This window comes from Temnothorax nylanderi, unplaced genomic scaffold, assembly GCF_030848795.1.
Source record: "Temnothorax nylanderi isolate EJ_2023f unplaced genomic scaffold, tnyl_v1.0 TNYL_tig0019_pilon, whole genome shotgun sequence".
Lineage (NCBI taxonomy): Eukaryota > Metazoa > Arthropoda > Insecta > Hymenoptera > Formicidae > Temnothorax > Temnothorax nylanderi.
The window spans coordinates 1,762,413-1,786,520 of NW_027249081.1; the positions used below are offsets into that span (position 1 = coordinate 1,762,413).

A 24,108-nucleotide genomic window follows, 5' to 3' on the forward strand; every position below is an offset into this window, starting at 1 on the left:
GCGATCGTGGAATTCCCGCCGTCCGACAGAAGTAGAGATTGTTTCCGGTGGGCAAGGGGAGACAAACTAAGCGATTCCATATTGCCGGTGTATGGTGTAACTCCCTCGGGTAGTTTTGACTAGTAATCCTAGGCGTGCGGAGTTACGGCCACCGTGTTTCATGGCTTAGGTAGATCGAATGAGCCGGTCCCGAGTAACAGTGCGCGCTCGATCGAGGTGATCGGCCTGGGCATCTTCCGTCGATTCAACATCGGGGAACTTCATTCTACTTCGGCACGTACCGTTTACCGGTTTACGCCCGGGGAGTTTACGACCTTATTCTGCGCCTGCCATGCCGAAATCCATGCAGGTGTAACGGCCCTCTCTCCCCTCATCTCCCCATAGTGATGCCGCTCGATGCCAACAAGATATTGGGAGCGGTATTATGGTAAATGGTCTTGTGTTAAGATGCTATATATTGCATAGTTCGTAAATAGGTTCGCCGTCATAAAGATTAATTACGTCCAAGATTCGCGACGTATAAGACGGTCAGCTGGTCTAGATGAGGCGAAAGTCGGTGTAATCCGTAAACCGCCCTGCTTAATTTTTAGAATTTATTGTTATGCTATGTTACACTACATATTTATAAAGTTTAGAAATGTAATTCTCATTTAGAAAAAGCATTACAATCTAAAAAAATGGTGTATTTAAAGAATTGAAAAGTGTATTTCAGTTGTAAATAGATAATAAAGAGAACATACAAAATCATGAATTAACTCAGAAAATAATGAAATATGTACATAACGATATTGTATTAACGGCAGTAGGTTTAACAATATTCAAACCAAAATAACGGACTTGAAATAACAGTCAGAGTTTGTCTCGATTTCACGTCGATTCGTCGAGACACAGTAGTTTCTTACTAACGCGCAGCCAAGCAAAATAAAGAGTCCCGGAGTTTACTTTTCGTTCAAATTACTCGGCGGAGCTTTACGCGCGCGCCGAACAAGTTTCGCGAAGATAAACCCCACGGAAATTGTCCGTTAGTTTTTAAAAGTCAGGACGAACGAGCTGTCAGAGACAACGAAGTCGACCTAAATACACTCCTCAGGTTTTAGATTTCATCGCGGCACTCCGAGGACCTTGTGCCACGGCTGTTTTCGCTCCCCTTAATGTTAACTTAGCGCTAAATAAAGGTTTCCCCGGTGAAGGGCGTGAATCATGAATAATTCATCCTATTCCGCCGCTATATCGTCAAAATAATGATTCGTTTTATCTCGTCGTTGCATCGTTATTAAAAGTGATAGCTTACTTAAAATTCGTAAAATTTATACTAATGTCACTCCTACTTCAATTCAACGTTTGAATTGCATCGTTATAATTTAATTCTATAATCGTTATAATTTAATTCTATGATCTGTAAATTGAGATGTATAAAAAATTTCGGGCGACAAATAATACTATGCATCGCTGTGCAACTCTACATCCTATACAATGACAGATTTATCGTACGCTTATTTTCCCAGAGGAAAATCGACCATGCTTTAGAGCGTATTACTCGTACCGAACTTCGGATCCTTATCTAGTCGGTAATCCCGATGCAGATGAGGTGGAATACATTATGATAATATTCCCCAATTTTCAGATGCGGGCAAACCGCCTCTGGTAGAAACCAACACTCGGACGTCTTCCCGCTTCATAAATCAATTCATAAACTTGGAGACCGTTATATCGATCGCCGAGTGGGGAAAGAAACGTTTTATAAAAGTGGATTATTCACTTCTACCGAAGCCTTAATTATTTTCGTGTGGTGGAGATATTCGTTGAGGTTGATTAATATTTATCACACCTGAGAGCTTTCGCTTCAATCGCCGTGTATCCGTAATATCTGTAATGAGGTTTTATGCTACGTCTCGAACGTCGTGCGCACCTTACTATTCATAATAAAATCACATTAACTTTTATTATCAAGATAAAAAAATATACATATGCTTGTTCGAATATTCCGTACTGATAGTTTTACTGACTGCATAATCGCTTATGCGCTACCATGATATACATGCGCGCAATTCGTACACTAAACTCACGGAACAAGGCGCTTTTTGCGACACTCGATCGAACCGATCGCATTCGCGATATGACCATACGGTACAAATCTGCGTTTGCAGTTTCATCCGATTCGCAAATGGGCGGATCTACTAGCGTGGCGATTACAGAATTTGCGAGTTAAAGTTTATGCACCTGCGGAGAACATGGTATCTGCATGTGCCAGCCCAGGCTGGCTACGGGTGTCCTAATTCCAGAGTAAACACTTTCGGCCGAACGCACCGGGGCCCCGCGCGCGCTTTCGTTTAATCGGTTATTTTGATATTTACCGACATGACCAAAAATCTGAGCGGAAAAAGTTTCCTCTCCGTGGGATGGGGTAAAAATATTTATACATTGATTTTTACAGTGTGTCTTCTTTATCGCCATAAACAAAACTTTCTCGGATAACAATAATTCGCTCGGATAATTCTGAAGTTTATTCGGATGTAACTCCGTTAATTGTATAGTAAAATAAAGGATTAGTTTTGGAATATTTGTTGGAACGTTCGCGTTTTAATAAAACATGACAATAAAAGTTGGAATAATAATAAAAGTTAAATCCACAAAGGATACGTTGCAAAATAGAACAAGATGCAGCTAATCCGCGGAACGAGCATAATGATACTGTTCGAATAAACAGAACAACGTGCTTCGCAATTTATTTCAGTAATTCCCGTACAATAAATGTTATACATTTACACGGATACGACTTCCCCACGTACGGAACAGCATTCCAACGGAAAAATGTAATTATTCCTAATATCTATGCGTGCCACCATTAATATAAATTCCGCGCCTCGTGCGAACCGCAACAGAGTATCCTCCGTGAAATAAAGATAAATGATTGCCGGCACGCAATATACTCCGCGTATTGGAAAAATCATCAAGAGCTGAAGAAACACGTTGCCGTTCGTGCTCCGTTGATTCGAACATTGTCCTACGAAATGCATTGTGGAATCGAATACGAGGCAAACGAGAGAAAAGAGATTGTTCTTCTATTCGAAAGAGTAAAGGGAAAATAACGGAAAAAGCTAAAGTTCCCCATGATGTTCAGAAAAGTGATCAACTGATCAATTAGATTGTAAGATTCTTTGGCCAATTAAAGAGATTTTTTAATATAATTTAAATATTTTTAAAATGCAGATTACATTACAAGATATAGAAAACTCATAATAAACTCAGGAGCGTTTTATTCTGTTAGGATATGAATATAAGATTTGAAAATAAGCCATTTAATTTTGGAGTCGATCTCTCCTCGCAACGAAAATGTTAAGGTATCAAGAGATAACAATTGTCTGACAATTGAAGTGTGGGTCAAATAATATTAACAGAATTGAATTATTAGACGTGTGAAACTGGCACGAAGGACAGCGCCGCCGGTGATCTCCTCGGAACGGAAGGACCAGTCATGATCCGTCACTAACGACTAATGCCGGCAATTTGCGTCGACGCCAGGGGACGCAACCGAGAGAGCGATGCATGTACGTCATTTGACGTGATTTATACGACGTGTCCCGTTATAATACCGGCAGCCTATAATACAACGCTATAGGACCGGAAACGCGGGAAGTGCCAGGAGGTGCACCACGTGGTAATCAACATGAGCTACTGGCCGATGATCCCTAACCACTAATGGATCGTGTCAGGAGGAGATGCGATATCGATTATTCCGATGAACACAGCCGATAATATAACATAGAACATGATTTAATCCCAACAACAAGATATCTCGTAATATATATATATATATATATATATATTATCATGATTTAGAATTATGACTAAATAATCCATAATCTACATAAGAACCGTAGAGGCACTCATAAAGCTGAAAAAGAGAAGATCCACGAAGAAAGACAACTTATCTCAATATTACTGCATTAATGACGAAGTTTATACAATTTAGAGAGATTTTATAAACTTCGCAGTTTAACAGCCTTATGAGATACATATTTAATGCGCCGTCGATATTTCAGCATCTCAATTAAGTGAAGATCTAATCACATTTTAACGCAGACTTCATAAACATGATGACTAGGGCGTGATATTGCGATGAGAAAATACGACGTGTTGAAGGGAGGGGCGAAATGAAGACCCTGATGAAACCGGGATTTCGACGGCTTGGAATAATGCGAGATAGGGATGTTTTCCCGCGGGAAACGGTGCCTGCAACTCGAGTCCTGAATTTCAGGCGGCGATCGAAGCCCTAACTTGCCTCGCGGAAAATAGATCTCGGAATGTCGCATGCAGATAAGCACTCCAGGATATTACAATTCTCATTATCAAGGAGGTAACATTATCAAATTATGTTACTATCCGCAATAATAAGCATCTGGACAATATTGCTAGTTTTCTGTTGAGAAAAGGAGAAGCGTAAAACTCGAAAAAACCATCGATAATTTAATATCACCGTCGAAAATTAAATAACCACCAATCATTTAAAAAATATGCGAAAGTGATAAATGCAAAATTCAGTTGCAAGTCCCAAATGACGCAACATACGATATCACGGACATAGGAGCATCTTTTATGCAGCCATCGTAAAAATAGATGAAGTTTTGTCAGTTCGACAATATCTCTGTCATTGCTCGTGTATCACATGCGACCAAGCTAGAAATATCCACCACTTTTTTACGGTGGTTACATAAAAAGCGGATTTTTCCCGGGTACATCTGTATACCCTGTATGCAGCGCGCGTACTAATCCAAAGGAAATGAATACTGGAGACCGATATCCTGCTGCGTATTGATGAACGCCCGCGGAATTCGTCGAGCCATGCGGGAATTCGCTCCATGCCATGAATCTCCCTATTCACGGGGGCAGTCATTTTCCCCGTTGGCGCGAGATTTTTCCCACGCGACGAGGAAAGCAAACAGTTCTCCCGGAGCCACGACGAAAATATGATTCCCGCGACGTCTCGTAAAAACGACTTGGCTTCATTTCGCTGGATTATGCGGCACCCCTTTCGCCTGATTTACCGCCAAGGCCAAGGGGAGGTACGGAGGGGGGAGATACGGTACGGAGAAGCCGACGGAAAAAAAGAGACAATAGGGGCAGAGGTGACGAGAAGACAAAAAGAGGTATACGAAACGATGAACGCAAAAAGAGAGGGGGGGGAGAGAGAAAGAGAGAGACAGGAAGGTAATCGACGGCAGACGGCGACTTCCGGAAGATTACACGAGCCGGAGGCTGCAGTTTACTCCATTTGGCAAGCTCGATATTCACCGGGCCGCGTTCTCAACCAGACTCCCCCATCCTCCCCCTCCTCCTCCCTCTCTGACCGTCGACGAATGAAATACGCCCTCGCCTGAATTTCAAACGGCGTTGCAAATCGAATCAGGCCCGCTATGAATCTTCCGACGAAGCCGAGGAGAACGAAACTGGTGAAGTTTTGAGGAAGAGGCGATGGGTGTGTTTGCACATTCGAGAGACAAGGGTGATTTAAAAGGCCGACGGGGACTAATCAACTCCATTGAATGAATAATGTCCTGAAATAGCGGCACCTGAGAGGAGGAGGGGACGTGGGGTAACATGCCGCACCCCGACAAAGATCCGTCTGGATTTAGAACACAAGATTATATTTTTAACAGAAGTTCTTCAATCGCGAGATATCGATACGCACAGATATATTAGCCAAAATCGATAATGTGTAATTTATTTGACGTTTAATACCAGTTTTAATTAGTCAAATAATGAATCAATCGAAATATCAACGCAGATACGGGTCTCCATCCAGTTAATAGGACGAGAGAGCAATGAAATGCAACGTGTTAGTTAATTAGCCCGATGTGCGGATTTCCACGACAGTCAGCGAATATTTTGCGCCGCGCCACGTTTACATGCATGCCCGAAGGGAAACACTTGTGCATATGTGCAATGTAAAGGCAACATGTATTGCTGTACGTGTGTCTACATGGAGTTTAACTTTCACGCCGCGGGATAATTATTTTAAGCTTCCCGACTATCGGAATTTAACGTCCACGATATCTTGTAGAATTAACATCACCGTCATTGTAATCCGTACGGAATTGTGTGCGGCGTTTGATTTCGCTGCATCTCTTCGTTCGCAACAAATTGAGGATAAAAATTATATATTATAAAAATAATTATTATCGAATAGAGAACCATAAATAAAAAATTTATTGCCTTCTGAAATGCTTTTTCATAATTTCTTTTATGCAGCTAATCTGGATATGATAAATGACAATGAATAAAATTAATTTCTTTTAAATTATTCGCATTTTAAATTTTTAGTCCATTTTTTCAAAATTACATAAAGCTATTCATACGTTTCTATTAGGTACATCCTTACTTAACATTATGTCCGAGAAAATCACATTCAAGGAGTAATAAAAATAAAAAGAATAGTATACGCGTGACAGAACCATCATTACCAATTGTGTTTTTCTTTTCACGATTAAAAATTACAGAGACAAGATCTAATAATATGTTATCTAATTGCTTAGAATCATTGAAGAATCATTGTTTGCTGGCAAACTCTCGAGAAGCAATTGGATTAGTTTCACGGCAAATTGGATAAGACCGCCAGACGACGGAAGCGAGCAGGCGAGCGAGTAGGAGGAAACCGAGATGACACGATTTCCTACACGCGTTACAAATCGATTTCCGGAAGCATGAGGAAGTTCGCGCGGACCGAACACTTCCGGATCTGTCGTTTTATACGTCTTGAAGATCCGCGTATAATAATCGCCGAAGTTAACCGATCAAACGATGATTAAGGAACGACGTGTCGTGAACGCAATCGTTGCTCGTAGATTAGATTCCCGGACTACCGGGAACGGCAAGGGGGATCGTTAGCGCTAATGACTCAGGGGCAAATAATTATCCGTTACGTCTTCTTGCGCGTGTAATTTACGAGAAGACATCGCGCAGCAACGATATGAAACTGCAATTACGTCATGATAAACTTCGACGTATATGTCAAGATAGCCGTCGCGCTATCTTATAAAACATTTGTATATATATAATACCGCGTTTCGATTTGGTTAGCTGCTGTTGTCATTATCTGTACTTTCGCTCTCTTCCGGTCGCCGGTAAAACTTCTGTCGTGCAATGAGTAATTTGTACCATAATAAATCAAGCTGAACACATTACATGGTACTTTTGCAGCATTTAACAACCACGATAAGTTTAATCATCGCAATACCGCGTCAATATTATTACAGGTATTACAAACTTTATTTGAGAATATTTATAGAAATTCAGGCTATTGAAAGTTCTGGCTTCATCTTTAATAGTTCTCTAATTTTTAATCTCTATTAAACTGATAAGATCACGTCAAGCTAGCATGTCTCTCAGCACCATTTCTTCGAAATGGCACGTAGTACAATACAAAATCATCTTTGGTAGTACAATTTAATACAAAATAAATAAATAACTAAATATTCTCTCTCTAATTAATCTGGTTTGATTCTGCTGAGCTTAATAAAGAATAAGTTTTAAATATTATAAATAATCCTGGCCATGTTAAAAAACTGTTTTAAAATGAAAATGCCAGATTCATACAGCGTTTCAGTTTATCTTGCGCGAGTTCTCTTAGCATTTTAAGGAATTTATAATTCTATATGAAAAAGTACTGCCTTTTAAACGCAAAAAATATCAAATATAATTAAATAGGAACGAGCAAACGTTGTTACAAGTGTACCAAGATGGAAAAGACGTAGATTTTTTCTCGTTATAAATATAGTTTTCACGTTATTCTGTAACTATTTATGCATTGCAGTAAAAGTTCTAACAATAAATACTAATTAAATAGTTCCTGAAGAATTAATATCTTCTATAAGGAAGGCAAATCTATATGTATTGAGATAAAATGTGTTTTTCGGGAAATCTGTTTATTCTAAAATAGTTCTGCATTATTTCTGCAATCTAACAAGAGTTGTAACAAACACTAATAAATATATATATATTTCTCAAATTTAAATAAACTTTTTATTTAACTCAAGAACTATAGAACTATTAAAAATAAAACCAGACCTCTCAATAGTTTATAAGTTCTTTCGAAATGATATGTCAGCTTCGCGCACACACCGATGATAACGGTTATAGTTGATAATTTGTAGACATGCAGGACACGCATTGCGGGAACTGTTTAATTGTGTCATCTGTGTAATTAATGGAAATATGCTTTCGATAAGACATTACCGTTCGCGTTTAATCATATAAAAATGCGGTCTACTTTCGCGCCGAGAGAAAAATTTAAATGGCCATGTTAATATTAGTCAATAAACAATGTTGAAATCCTTGACATAAAATTCTTATCAAATTTATAAAAGGTTTCTGCTAATGTCACGATAAGCAACGTCTTTACACCTTTTTGATATTAATATCGAAGTTGGCATTAATTGACACACTTTCAAGTCAAAGTAAAACATGTAAATTAAAGGGGACGTGAACGCACGTGACACGATTGCGATTCTTCTCTCGGTCGCGACTACTTGCTAACAATCTCCTTGTCTCGGCTACTTTTTGCCACCAACTTTCTACTTACGTGTCTCGTGTCGGCTGCGAGAAGAGGAGTGTGTGCCTGCAACAACCGAGCGTTCAGGGAATTAGAAGAAAGGTCGCGTGACTTTTTGCTCTTTGCTAGCTTGGGGGAACTTCATGCTTCCGGCAAGGCCATTCATCTCGCGTCGGATTCCAAAAAATGACCAAAATATCGCGACATCGTTTCATCAAGAATATCGTTTACGTAAACATTATACAAGTTCTATATCCGTAAGGTTCATATAAAAGATTTGCATTCAGGAGCGTATTCCTTGATGAATTTTCACGAACGCATGATGAATCGTAATTATGAAATTATCTAACAAGGATTAATTTTCGCGGATTAAACTACACGGACGCGAATAAATCGTTATTATTCACCATGTGTAGCTCTCACTTTAACTAGATTATAACCGAAGTTTAATCTACACAGCTTTGCTAACAAACTATAAAGATATAAATTGTTTCCAAATTCACCACAGTATACGCTCGTGCAGTTTAATGCAAAAACTTTACAAAACGCTTTATATTATTACACGAAATGTATATAGCCATCCAAATTATTCATATATTTAATATTGCGTGAACTTTTGCAATAAATTCGCTTTTTTTCATAACGATCGAATTAATGAGATGGATTGAAATGTTGAAATGATAATGATTTTAGTGTAGATATAAATTTTTGGCCAGCTTTTTGAAAGTTTATACTTTAGTGCAGCTTAGGAATTTTAGAGAGGAAGTCGTTTCTATAGAGCTGTGCTTGCATGCTGTACAACATGTGTTTATATCAAGAGCAGATTATTCATGCAAACTTAGATGAAAAATAGAAAAAGGATATTTCTCTAGCCGGCAGCGGTGTCGTTCTTGTTGATTCGGTTAAGTTCGCAAGCATTTAGATGCTTCCTTCGCAATGCAAATTTGCTCCTTTTGCATACCTAGCGCTTATTAAACGCGGTGAGCTCATTAAAAGCGGAAGTTGACAACGGCGCGTGCGAGCACGAAATTCTCCACTTCGCATAATTATCGCGCCCATGATAACTGAACTTCGCGCCGCAACCCCGTAGCGTCGTCACCATTGCGATAATGTCGCGAGATAAATGACGGGCTTTCAAACACACGTTCGATGTGTCAATTGTTAAAATATTACGTTTCACATGGCATCCGAATCGAGTGTTAAAAACATCGCTTATTATTCGAAAATACACACAAGTAAAATCAATGTTACTTTAATGTTACTAAATTAAAATACCTGTCCGACGCACTCTGGCATGGGCACATAAAAAAAAAGAGAGAAAGAAAAAGGTTGCTCGAAGAAGGAAATGGGCGTGGATGTAATTTTCATTCGATTAAATTCAAGGAGAGAAAGACACGCCGTCCTCGTTTTCCCAAAGCAATTCCAAGCAGTTGTACGAGATTTCCTGATCATTTTCACGTGTACAAGGTCCCGGGACATTCGCGGTGAGTAATCCGTGCTGCAAATCTGATAAATCTCGACAGAGTTTACGACGGGGAAGAAAATGCGGGGCGTGTCAACGCAAGAAATACAATATTTTTTCATCATTACTCAATTAATATGCAGCCCTGGCCAAGATTGCACTTGTCAGCATTTCATGCAATAAATTAAATATTGACACTTGTAATTTTATCTCGTTACTTCGTCATTAAGTGAGATATATTGATTTGTACGATATATGTATATGTTGGGTTATAATCGACATGTAATAGACATGACTGTGTACTTTTGATCTGTGAATTGATAAAATAAATTGGAAACTGGTTTGTTCCATTAAGTCAAGTTATTACATTCAATGCCACTTAATTTACATTCTAGTCGCACACTCGATCTCAAGTAAACTACGCATAAGTGATAAATAAAAAGAGGCTTTTGAGAGTTCAATGCGGTTGACGGTGCGTACGTTAACGTTAAATTAATCTTTAATAACTAATGTCAATTTATAATTAAGTATTCTATTCGATTTATAATTATATATCTTATTAGTTATTAAAGATCGATATAACATTAACTTATGCACCGTCAATCGCGCGTTATATAGGTACTCTCAAAGCCTCTTTTTAATTATTAATTTCATTATCGAGAGTCCTTTGTTATTTATCCAATTATTAAATTACGCATAGAATTATGTCGTTAGATATATATAAAAATCTCTTTTAAATAAATCATCGGTCAAGAGAATGGTAAGAAAAAAATATCGACTTTTTAAGTAAGGACCTCGTTAAAATTGTAACTAGAGAGATTGAAAGATATCACATGGCTCTTGCCATGCAATCGCATTACATAGTCCATTGCATTCAAATATATTCCGATTGCGTTACATAATCATTAATTTAAGGATTCCGGTCATCTTCGAAAGAAAGACATCGGGATTATTAATCGACACGGTCGTTATCGTTATAACGACGCGCTATCTTTCCCGAAATTCTTACCGGCGAAATGGCAATCCTTAATTTCCCAGGGTTGAGCGCGGGAAGTAGCCGCGTGTACGGCCAAATTGAATTTCATATTTCGCTGTGCATCGTGAGTCGGGCTTCCGGCCGCCGCGGCCGCTCCGACGTCCCCTCGTAATTAATTGCCCTTCAAGCCTACCCCGTTACAGTATACGATCCGACGAAAAAAAAAAGAAGTTTGCCTCGTCGCGAGCGAAATCAGCGTCCTAATTTCCCTTTCTTGCCGTCGCTCTCAACACGATACGGTGATACCCTCGCACTATTTCCGTGCGGAATTGAAGCGCGTTAATGAAGATAAATCGTCGCGATTAGCTCAATCGCCGAAAGCTTTTTCTCGATGAAACGGCACGATCGTGCAATCGCTTTAATATGTTCCAGCAAGCTTTACAGAAAGATTAATAACGAGTTCGTTGCACTCTGAATACGATGGTATAGATGGATTATAATAAATAATATTAGAGAGCCTATAATATCTGCTTGCTCACGAAATATCTATTTCATGAAACTATTCAGGAAATGCGTTAAAGGGTACTTTGACAGATCAATTTAATTACCTGCGGTAATATTTTCTATACGCGATATCGTCTATTGACTCTATTGTTTTTAACCGAAGCTTGAGCTAGACATCATAAAACATTTCTGTGCCGCGAGATAGCAAACTTTGTTCGCGAAAAAAAGAGAAGAAAAGAAAGAAAATAAAAACGAAGAAAGGGCGTGCTGAAATAAAACGCGACGCAGTTCTTTCTTTTATCGCGGAACAACGAAAAAGAGCGTTTGGTTTCTCCCGTCGTTTCTTCGTTTTGTTTTACGTACAACGGTGCTATCATGTTCCGGGATTGAAGCATCGGACCTTTTTTCATGGAAAAATCGGGAAAATTGAATTTTCACCGGCGTGTTACGCGGGAGATCGAGAGCGCGACGATACACGCACAGAGGAAACGGGCGCGGGAAGACAAAGTGATAAGCGGCCAGAGATGCATCGATCGCCGGAAATGCTCGTGGACGCATTACACCGTGATTTCCGGAGATGTGATATCGATCGTGATATTCTGCACGCGTTCCCGAAATACATTTGCGTGTAGCGCGCGCGCGCGTATTGTATCCGCGCCCCCTTTATCGCCTCGAATTTTCCGTCGCAGAGGATATTGCCCATAAATCTGTCCCTCGCGAGTTAGCCCGATACATACAAACGCGGGAAAATCTTTTTTTTTAATATATCGCGACAACATTTCATTTCTCTTTCTCTTCTTTTTTTTTCAAATCAACGTGAATTGCCTTTTTTCGCGCGCGTTTCGAAATTTCGAAGTTTTTCGTTGAATTCAGTATTCTCGCAATTGTAGAAAACGGCAAATAAAATCTGCCAAAATATAACAAAATAAAAAAGAAAAAAAAACGTCATCTGCGGAGAACACCGAGTGCGGTGAGAATCGGGAAACCGGAAGAAAAATTCTTCCGCTAAGGCAGCAGACAAGTTCACGGCTGAATTTCGCGTCGAGATTTTCAGAAAAAAAAAATTCGCAGGGCAGTAAATTTAAAGAAGAGAAATCTATGCGTGTCGTTGCGCTCTGTCGGTTCTATTGTCGAGCACTGTCGAAGATGTCGAAGATGCGAACGGTGCAGCATGTGCGACGACGCCGCTACCTAATGCATTTTGGGGCACATGCGCCCGTCTCGCCGACAAGGCCACGTACTTTGCTTAGGCAAAGAGAATCGCCGGGATTCGGTTACACATTTACACATTTATGGAATATCGATTTTCGTCGGTGCGGCGGACCGCGTCGCACCGCGCACCGTGTCGACGGGGAAATTATTCATATATTCGTCGTCGGTGAGACATACCCAAGGGTTGTCCGCGTCAAAGCCACACGAGATTGTACCGCTGCCAGGCAGATCGATCCACGCGGACGACAAGCAAGAGAGGCAAAAGGAGCAAATTGAAAGTAACCTCTCTTGTTGTCGGGCAAATTTTTAACTTTAGTACAGGACGGTGCGCGAGACACACGGCGGAAGTTCGCGCGACGTTGAAGTTCGCGCGCAAAGTTGCGAGGGCGAGTCTTCGCCGGCCAAGTTTTCCGGACGTGAAAAGATTAAAGAGGATATTAACTTCCGAAAGAAGAGCTACAAGATGCGCCAGTATAAAGAAATAAATTTTCACGGAAAGACCGCGAGTTTCGCGCCGAAGCGCCGTATGACCTAAAAGAGCGGGATCTTGGGAGGAGGGGGATAAGATAAGGTATATATACAATAATTTATCCCTTTGCCCGAGAAAGAGATTCACGTAGGTAAATCCCGCTTGCTGACTTGAGAAATTCGGACTTATAATTCTTCCAGCAGCCAGTGTGTTCGCGCGAGCGCGCATGTCCATCTGTCGGCTATCAACGATACAAAGGAAAATGAAACGTGGTCAGACGAAAAAGTACCGCGCGTGAAACAATGCGGAGATAAATGTCGTTAATTAGAAGAAAAATCTCTCTTGCTCGAGATCATCGCGTTATCCGTGAAGAGTGCAAAAATGTACATTAGTAGAACGCCTCGTGACGGATTACGATGTCAACAGCGGGTCAAAGGGAGAATTTTTTCCGAGCTGCCAGTCACGAAGCTGAGAAATTTAATTATCCGACGGACGCGTCTCCCGCTGCGAGGACGAGGATGAAAATATTCGTCTCCCCTTTCAAGCGCTTTTGGGCAAACTGCACAGGAGCCGAGGGGATGGGAGAAACTTACGAAGCTTGAAGCGGCGGATCGATAGGAACATGAAACGTGGCAGTGATACAAAAAGCGCGAGCTTACGCGTGGTAAGTAATTAACGAGGCTGAATCTGCGCGAAAAAGCGATACTGCGAATTCGTCGATCAAAATAGCCCTTTGCTTCTTTTTCCTTGACGTTATATGTCGACATAATTACTTGTATATATATATATAACCGTAGGGTAACAGCAAAGATTAATATTTCCGAGGCGTGCCGCGGAAACTGCGGCGTAAATTAAGGATCGATTTGTTGCCGTGTCTGTTTACGACAAGCAATTTTGAATGTTGATTAAAGATGGGTTTTGCAATTTCACGACGCTGGCAAACTTATTATTATACATTTTATGTCATGATGGCAATTTACCAATTTTATTACAAACTTAAAATCCTTTTATATCTACAATGAATCAGGAATCGAATCTTGATGTTATACTTTTCTATATATCAGGATATTATTTCTGAAATCAAAAACAGAGCTTCGTAAATGAGAAAATAAGGTTTCTGCGATGTGATTTCTGTGATATTCGATATCTTTGACAATGTTAAAAGATATAGATATAAACAATAAATACACGTTATCTCGAAAAGAGCATTGATCTCAAGCCGTCAGTGAATCAGGATTCTTTAGATAACACTTATCAGCTACAGCGATGCTGAAAGCGTAACAAAATTCCAGGTAAATTTTCACCTTCGTCTTATCATGCTGCATTCTTCACACGACGGAATGTCGTTCACGCGGCGATGATTTACGAAAACTCGTCGATATTTTACTAGGGGGAATAAAACATGTAAAATACAAAAAAAAATTTATTGAAAAAATCCATTGATATATCCATCCTTTGTATGTAATCATTGAATAACTTCTAATTTTTGAGCTTTTAATAAATTCGTTGTGTTAAAAACACATCGTATTTATCCTGGTAAAATATAAACAAAATAGATCATGCTATTCTGGATTCCGCAATGAAATAGGAATCGCCATGTGCCATACTTTATGTGACTTATGGGACACATTTTTCGCATTTGTAGGACAACCCTCCGCAAATTAGAAGCGGATGAGGGTCAAGGTAGCCGCGATGGGTCGTCGATGGAATTCAATTACTAGTACTCCAATAAAACCGACCCTGAACGCAGAAAGCATTAAAGTTCTCGTCCCTGATCAGGCGGGTCTCTTACAAGCTATTTTAGAATCCAAATAATAGACGATGAATTCTTATCACACTTCCAAATCCCCTATATTGACAACATTTTTATGACACATAAAAAAAAATCATTTCGCTACACTTGTGCGCTACAGAGTGCGCATAAACCATCTCGTATCATAATTATATCAGAGAAGATGATTAAGAGAATTAAACGCGGAAAAATGTCTAACAAGTATTTCGACCATTTCGAAGTATTTGTCAAGGTCGGCTGTTCTTGACAAAGATACGAATCCCGCTTCGTCACGGGGTTGAAGGTCTAACTCCAATATTACTATCTACGTTCGCCAAGATCGCCAAGCGTGAAGTTAGAGGGTCTATTCCGGTAAGGGATGACGGTAATTTCGCGGGTTGAGACCGATTCATGTCGAGGGTGAAGCTAGTTCACTGTCAAAGGAAACGTCGCGCCATTCGCATTCCATTATCTCTCTGTTTTATCATTTCTTGAATCAGAAATTGCCTCGTTTTTAAATTCATTTTTTATGAACAGCGCGGTGCGGTAAATTTTACTCGTCAACGACAATGCGCAGTATTATATCGTTTGAAAAAGGTGCGAATAAAATTTGCAGACTTGAAATTTGATATTTTTTAATTTCTGATGAAATTTCACCGGCAAGAGATGATGCTTTTTAAGCTTTCTATTTATTAGTAGACTAGCTCGGTAAAGAATAGTATCTAACATAACTTACTAATTATTCGACTATATAACATACAAACATAGAACATTCGTTTCAGAATATTTGTTATATATTTGTTATGTATTTGTGCCATACACTTAATCTGATATTACATCATATGTTTTAGGACAATTTATCGTTTTCTATATCTAGACCGTCATATGCAAATGTCTGCGATATTAAAAGAGTTAAGAGTTTGGCACGGAATATATGGAAACGGATTTTGTGTTCACGATAGTAGCGCAAGCCCGACGATTACGAAACAAATTTATCAGCGGATCTCTGAAACAATGAATGTTAAAGGATGGCATGAAAAGGCGGGAATCTCCCAGTTCCGGCTATTGGCTTTCGGGGTGAAGCGGGGCAGGTCCGGTCAACGGAATACGTCCCTGGTGAAATACGTTCGCGGATACGAACGGTCATCCATTTGTCCGCTGTCGACCGTCCTCCCCTCGAGTCGCTTGCAAGTCCTTCGCCCTTCGCTGCCCGGCCGCGCTGCGGGACGCCCGCCATTTCTCAGCTTGGTTCAATTTAAGGAAAATGCCTGCCGTGGCCACGCACCGATCCATTCGTACGGATTTGCCTCGCTTATCGATACTCGATACTCGTGCGTATGACCTGTCCGCGAGTTGCGCTCCCATTTCCTCCTCCAAATGCATAGCACGATACAGATTGTACCCCGGGGAAATGCTCAATGTGTGTTTTCTTTGACAAGATCACCATCTTCGCACAGATTGTTCTATACGATTTGACGAATGTTCGATTTGAATGTAAAGGCGCGCGCGAAAATATTTGTAAACTTATCGGCCTTCTTAGCGATTAATATTGATCAAATGTATATAGAAAAATTAGCCTACGATTGTATTTTAGTGGATTTATTGGAATAAGTTGATTTCAAACATGAATAGAATTAGGCTTTTCTATAAGATTAATATAAATATGGAATATTCTTTGAATTACTTTGCAATAATTTTGATTTCTTGTTCGATGTCAATTCTGTTGCCAAAATTATTTCATTTAGTTTTATCAAATTCAAAATTCAGCATTCTCTCCCTCTCTTTTTCTATTTCTGAATTATTTTCTCAAAATCTTGCAGACATTTTCGATAAACTTGCCTAAATAGTCGAAATATTCTGGCGGACACAATACAAATAACCAGTCCCTTATTTGCATGTATTCCCTTGCATACAGAGATCGGAGTGGACACTCTAAAATGTCTGCTGCTACCGTGTTGAAACTGTGACGGGCTCTTGGAAAATACTTGTTAGAAATACGTTTGAATTTGCCTCGCGATACAACGAGCAGTATAGAAGTTCGCGAACTTCGAGCATGCCGAACATCGACCGAGCTACAAGGTATCCGCTGCTACAAGACGCTTAGTTCATGCGGCAGGTACTTGTGTCACAAGTACAGTCTTCCTCACAGCTTCAACAACTCGCAACAATTTCTACAAACTTGTATCGATTGTTAATGCACGGTCACCAATAAAAGCACGCATCGAACTTTACATTTTAGTCTTGAGGATAATTATTTTCGCATGTTATATCGCGTATTATGTTACACTTAAGTTAGTGGCGTATCTACAAATTTGTGACAAATTTTGATAAAATTATATAAAAAGATTTTCTTTTCTGTTCGCTTAAATCTTAAATTATAAAACTAAAAGAAATCAAAATAAAAATCTGTATGTTTTAGTCCGATAAAATTTATAAAATGTTAAAAATAAAACGATATCCTTTTTCTTCAATTATTTCTTTTAAACAATTTTTTAACATCACATTTTTAACTTATCATTTACTCGTGCTTAATAATTATACTACTGATATAAATGTAATGTGGAAAATTTAAAAAATGTTAACATTTTTAGACACCATTTATTTTTCCGTTATACACCCTACATGTTGATGCAGAATGTTAAATCTGCAGATGTCAAACTATCTAAAGGCTCTCTTCAACGGATGCCGGAGCTACGAAAAGAAGTAATTTTTCTCCCGAGAGAAACAATGGAGCCTGCTTCAAAGAGTCCGTCTGCAAAATCCGTCTAACCTTCTCCCTGGAGAGCAGAGATTTTTGTCGGGGCTATTTTTTCGGGCAATGGGTTCATATCTCTGGCTAGATTACGCGCGTTAAGGCCGGGGAGCTCGCTGGAGACTGAAAATGGACGGGCGAGCGTATGCCGGGCTTCCGATGTCGAACGAAAGCACCGACAAGTGCGGCAGCTTAGTGTAGCCGGTCTCTTTCATCCGCGTTATTATTCCAGACTTAAAGCTTCCGGCTAGATCGTGTAGCGGTCGTTCGCTCACAACAATGAGACCAAGCCCGATATAATCTGCAGAATGACCGCGATTAACGTTGCACGCGCAACACTCGTCTATTTGCGATTTAATCGCGACATCGATTAAGCCACCGTTGCTTTCTCACGTTAACAGTAAACTATTATTCTGTTATTCTCTTTTTTATTCCATTCGTATGACGTGCTATAACAGAATAACATGTATCAGATATATTTCATTCATTTTTTCATCACTTATTCTTCGACAAATTTAAATCGATTGATGTTCATGTAAAGTTAAATAGGTAATTCATTATAATCATTAAAGTTCAAACTTAAAATGTTCGTTCTGTCAAGTCTGGGTTGTTATTATTAGCTAACAAATAAATTTTTGTTATTTATTTTTGTGTCTAAATTTTTATCTTAATCTTCTCAGTCGCGTGAGTAATTGTTTCTTCCTTAGATAACAAGATTAAAATAGTAAAGTTTATAAGCAGATATGAAAAAAAAAATATATATATATAACGATACCCCTATAAATATTATAAGATTCTGTAAAACATCTGATAGTCTATATAATATTGATAATTTTCAAAGTGACGAGAAGCTTTTCTCCGCGCATTCGAGTATAAAGGCTTAAATATATTATCGTAAGAGAGGAAAGAGAGAAACAAAACTGATCAAAGTGCAGATTACTCTTCGTAAGTTTCCCTACTCGAGAAGTTCCGACGATCAAAGATAAAGGTCCCGAGTGCATTTTGCGACGTCGCGAGAGATGTGAACGAGGGGAAAGGAAGAGCGTCTTGTCTGACACAAAATGTATGGTGTAGGCAGCCTACCGTGAAACACTTCATTCAATGGCGTTTGGGTATCCCCAACTACGGGGATGTCGGGGGTGCACGAGTTACGCGACTTAACATCGAGCGTGCAACACACCGGGAAGCTTTGTCGGATAAGGTTTCCCTTGATCCGAAGGAAGTTGTTCGGCGAACACTTATTCTGACAACAGCGATGATCAGTAGTTACCGTACTTGGTATACGTATCATATAGTGTAATTATATATATATATACCCGTTTTAAATAAAATTTCGTAATCTCCATGCGAAATGGAGATTACGAAATTTCGTCTCTACGAGGCGAAATCTAATTAAAATAGCAATCACGCGCGATTATTAACACGCGCGAGTAATTTTTCTGTTTCTTCGTACTTTAGATACCTTCGTAACATCTTACTCACTTGTGAGGCTCCGTTTGTGTTTCAATTAACTCTCAGTTACGTTTCAATTGGAACTAAATTACGATCCAATTAGCTCTCTTCGAGTTTTCAACTAAATCTGAAATATATTTTTCTTTCCATAGCAGTATGAGGTCAAGAAACATCTCACATAAAAATATCGATTTCGTTATTGGAGCGATAAAAATGTTTCATTACAGCCACAAAGATACAAGAGTAAAGTATATTGAACAAATTAGTTGTGTATTGATTTTGGTATTAAAATATCCTGGTCCCGAATTTATTGTTCTCTATTTAACTTATTAACATATCTTACTCTTGTACGTGACGCTAGCAACGCCACATTCTTAACTTTGTTAACTTAAACGCAACAAGCACTAAATTCTGAATTGGGATATTTTAAGAGCATTAAATTCTAGGATCATTTTAATGCTAAAGTCGATATAATAACTATATAATAAATATAATAAATTTGTTTAATATACTTTACTCTTGTATCTTTGTGGCTTTGTATCTTTGTGTATTTTCCATAACTTTTATGCCCTTTTTCACCAACGTCGTTTAACTTGAACCTTAATTTAATTCACTCTTTGTCTCTTTTTAACAGTCTCCCTTAGGTCCAGTTCCACAAACGTCGGTTAACTTTTAATCTTAGATTAACTCACTCTTCGTCTCCTTCTAACGTCCCCCTTAGAAAGAGACGAAGAGTGAGTTAATCTAAGGTTAAAAGTTAACCGACACTTGTGAAACTGGGCCTTAGAGACAAAGAGTGAATTGAACTAAGGTTCAAGTTAAACGACGTTGGTGAAAACGGGCATTAATGTTGTTTCGTGAGTAATAAATTGCAAAATAAAGTATATCATGAGTATTTGATTGAAGAAACAGTTTAATGTTATACTTATATAATTAACTTTTTATTTTTACGGTTTGCTTTTATGCAATTACGGTACATTCATATTTCACTCTCTCTTTGAAGTATTTTAGAGCACAAAACTAGCACAAAAATTATGGCATATCGGTTTTTTGTTTACGGTATTTTGAACGTGTTTTCAGGAATGCTATAGCTTAACGTAAAGGCATCATCCTCACTTTTGATATTAAGTTCCTGCAAATGGATAGGAGCACAAAATTCGGGACTAAAGCAATAAATTAGCACTTAATTGTGCCGTATATCCGAACTTTTTTTAATGGTGAGGGTGTTAGGTTTGCAGAGGTAGAGAAAAGTTTTGTTTTTATAAAAGTTACAAAATTTAATTTAAACAGTAACCAATTTTTTCAAAATGTAACAAATATTTTTTTAAAGCTAAAATTTAATCAAATGAAATATATTACTAACCTCTTTAGCTACACAACCCTTTTCAAGTGTTGTGGTTATAATAACATACAATTCATTATTTAGTCTGACGTAATTTTCAAGTTTTTATTGTTTTTAATGATAAATAATCTCTTTGTAATAATGTATGTGTCAAAGATTGCAATGTATTTATAATTCATTATAAGTTTTATAGTGTTTATTACAAAAAAAATAAAAGAATAAAATTTTATTTATTAAGGACGTTCTCCGGTCCTTATACTAGAGAAAATCGATTTTCTTTAGATTTTCTTGAAACTGTGAATATACGTTAATTTAGGTGTGCTTTATGCGTGGTATAAATTTCAGTACCTCTTCCGGTATAAAAAATCGAGATACTGAGCCTCAAAGTTTCAATTTTTACCAAAAAATATTTTTTAATTTAATTTTTTTTTAATTTTGGCATTTTTTCCTTATAGAACTCGACGAGAGGAGCAACTTTGGTCCTTTTGACCAACCTCGTATCTCTTACCGTTTGGCCTGGAAAACCTTTTCATTAGTAAAAGTTGAAACTTTGAGGCTCAGTATCTTTATTTTTTATACCGGAAGAGGTACTGAAATTTATACCACGCATAAAGCACACCTAAATTAACGTATATTCACAGTTTCAAGAAAATCTAAAGAAAATCGATTTTCTCTAGTATAAGGACCGGAGAACGTCTTTAAAAGTATATTATAAAACCATAAAAATTTATCAAAAAAATTAGTAAATACGTTGAACATTTTACAATTGCATAAGTACCATAGGGAGTAGATTTTTATATAAAGATAAAAACTGTTTACCTAATCACTTATGAGAAAAAAAATATTTTTAAATGTTTTCCCTAATAATATTTACGCGATCTCTTGAGAATCCTGCTTTATGGTACATCAAATGCAGAGTTGTTCTTTTGTTCATAAAAAAATTATTTGTCTTAACACACGTGATGAACGAGACCTTTCTATCGCAAAGTAACAAGATCGGTGGCGTAAAATTTAACTTATTTCAAAGGCGCGAGGCCTGAATAGATAAACTCGGAAGCATTGTGTAGGCACTGTTTACATTATGGCATAGTGCACATAACAACACTCTGGTTCATCTAATCTCGCGTGCGCTCGACAAAGCCGTCACGGGTACAACAGCTATCGCTGTCGATTTCTGCGATACATCGCGCGTTTCCCTCCCATCGTACACCGATATCCAATTACAACGAACACCGCGCGCTCACTCGTGAACATACGCGTTACATCTGCGGGTTATATAAGCGATGCTCTCGTGAGACGTGCGGCCGCGAGCTGGAAATAACGCGCATTTGAGAGGAAACGCAGAGAGCGTATCCGGTAACGACAACGACGACGACGACGACGAAGACCCGCTTTGCCTCTCGATTGGTCGTCAATCTATCGAGTCAATTAACGGCAACCTGTTCGCTCGCTGCGCGTTTCGTAACGTACACTCGGACGAGCGTGGAGGGCGTTGTGGAATTAACTGGACCGTGATAACCTTGGTAGCGCTATCATTAGATATAGCGCGCCTCGACTAGAGAAGATATATCACGAAGATTCCCCATAAAATATTTCCCATGAAATATAAATAGTAGGAAAATATTGACGATAATAAAATAGAGTGAATGAAAAAAGTTCTTTGATGTAAAACAGTAAGGGAAAGGTCAACGTGAGAGTCTAAACATATAATTATATAGATGCATAACTGTTTATGATAATCATATCATAAGTGCTACGAAAATAAAAGATGCAAAAAAAATATCAAATGTTTCGAGCTACGTCGGAATTATTTCCTCAATGCTTTACGCAAATTACAAAATGCAGATGGAATTAACTTAAGGGTGAATAGGGTTTACAAAGACATGAGGAAAAATGACAAGATATATTTATATCTTCGTGTTACAGCGATATTTGAGATTCAGTGATATCGGTATCGTGGAAATAATCTTTCATTATCAGTGAAGGTTCCGTTCCACGCGGGACTTTATTGACTTGCTTGCTCAATTTCGCTTGTAATTCATCATTTAATCTGACACAACGGCGAGTCGCGTGGCGGTTGATAAAAAATCGAACAATCCGCTTAAGGATGTGTCACGTAAGCGTCCCGAGAAGTCACTCCGTGCAAACATCGGCACCATGTACGTGTATGCGTTTGTGTGTGAATATTGGCTTACGAACACTGCGTGTCTCACGCAGCGTTGAGCGTTTGTTGGCTGACGGTGATGGTTTTGCGAGACTCTCGGGGAGTTCGCATTGACTTAGGGTTGACTTAGGATTCTCAAAGCGGCTTGGACCGTGTCAAGATCGGGTGCCAGTGTAAACTACACGGCGCAGCGCTCGGTAAAGCCGGTTAACGTGCCACGACTTTTCCTAAGTATAACAAATCTGTGTAAATCGCGCAGAAACATAAATTTATAGACGAGGAGAACGGTCGATTTTGTACACGTTGGGAAGCTCAAATGATTGGAGCTATCGGTGATGTTCATACTTGCTGATAATTAGGAATCCAAAATATCACCGTCCGATTAGCAAAATAATTATTATCCGAAATAATTGTCAGAATCAGAAAAGTCAAATCTGTGAATTTATTGATTTAAACCTCTAAAGTAGAGAATTAATTATAAGGCACAATATACCAAAATTCAATAAAATTGAATTTACACATTTACTTATTTTTTTATGTATACACGGGACTACTTTAATGTCAAAAGTGTATTTTAATTTGGTAGTAAATTCGCGAGTATTATTAATAGCTATAGTTATATTAGTGATGATCCTGATGATCATCCTAAATAAAGAGACTTCGTGGGTTTCTTCTTTTCCGTCAAAGCTACTCCTTAACACGGCGAAAAAGTCGACAGGTGTTCCTACGATCTTGTTTATGTCTCACAGTTTTTTTTTTCCTTTGTTTCCGCTCCTCTGTTCCTTTCTTTCATTCCCACCCTTGCTTTCGCGCAGCTATTCGACGCACTCTTATCGCATGAAGCCGGTCGTGAAGCCAGCGAGAAAAATGGTTCTGCGATTTTCCTCGCTCGCGTCTCTTCCAACTTCGTCGCGACGGTGTTCTCCTCCTCCTCCTCCTCCAGCTGTTTTTGCGAACTGTTTTTCCTTTTAGTGTGCTACTACTCTCCGTTTTTCCACCATCCGCAAAGCTTTTCCGCGAAACGTTTCGTTTCGCGTCGCAACGGCGCGTTATAGAAAAAAATGTAATAAATGGCTTCTATTCGTTAACCGTCATAAGGCTGGTAGAATAGAAGCTTTTTCTGTCTAAACACGTTGACATTTCCAGAATAAATATGAATAAAAAAGAAATGCGTGTGATTCGTAGAACTTTCAACAGCAACAGGAGAGTTAAACCGATGCAAATTCAGTAACATTCATGCATGCCTGCGTAACATTTGTGCAAATATTGTTTCTGTATTATAACCGAGAGAAATACTGCACGATATTAACATACATGCAAATGTCAGTCCGATTAATTTACGGTAATATACATCGTTTCGATAATTCACCGGTATTCGACAATTTATACCGCTCAGAACGAAAACACCGCACGATACTCTTAAGTATTCATAATCCACCTCGTTCTAGCTCGACGC

The 24,108-nt window shown here is 38.7% G+C and overlaps 1 protein-coding gene across 12 annotated transcripts in view; it reads right to left on the bottom strand.

Annotated features, from left to right (window-relative positions):
- The window catches only part of Dlg1 (discs large 1), a 336,847-nt gene that overhangs the window by 86,584 nt on the left and 226,155 nt on the right, over positions 1 to 24,108 (bottom strand). For 10 of the 12 annotated variants that reach the window (XM_071699803.1, XM_071699792.1, XM_071699794.1 and 7 more), the window contains one exon: positions 8,579 to 8,614. The exons of the other annotated variants lie outside the window; for them this stretch is intronic. In XM_071699803.1, coding sequence (XP_071555904.1) covers positions 8,579 to 8,614 — 36 coding nt within the window. The remainder of the gene's footprint in view (positions 1 to 8,578; positions 8,615 to 24,108) is intronic. 12 annotated transcript variants of the gene reach the window in all.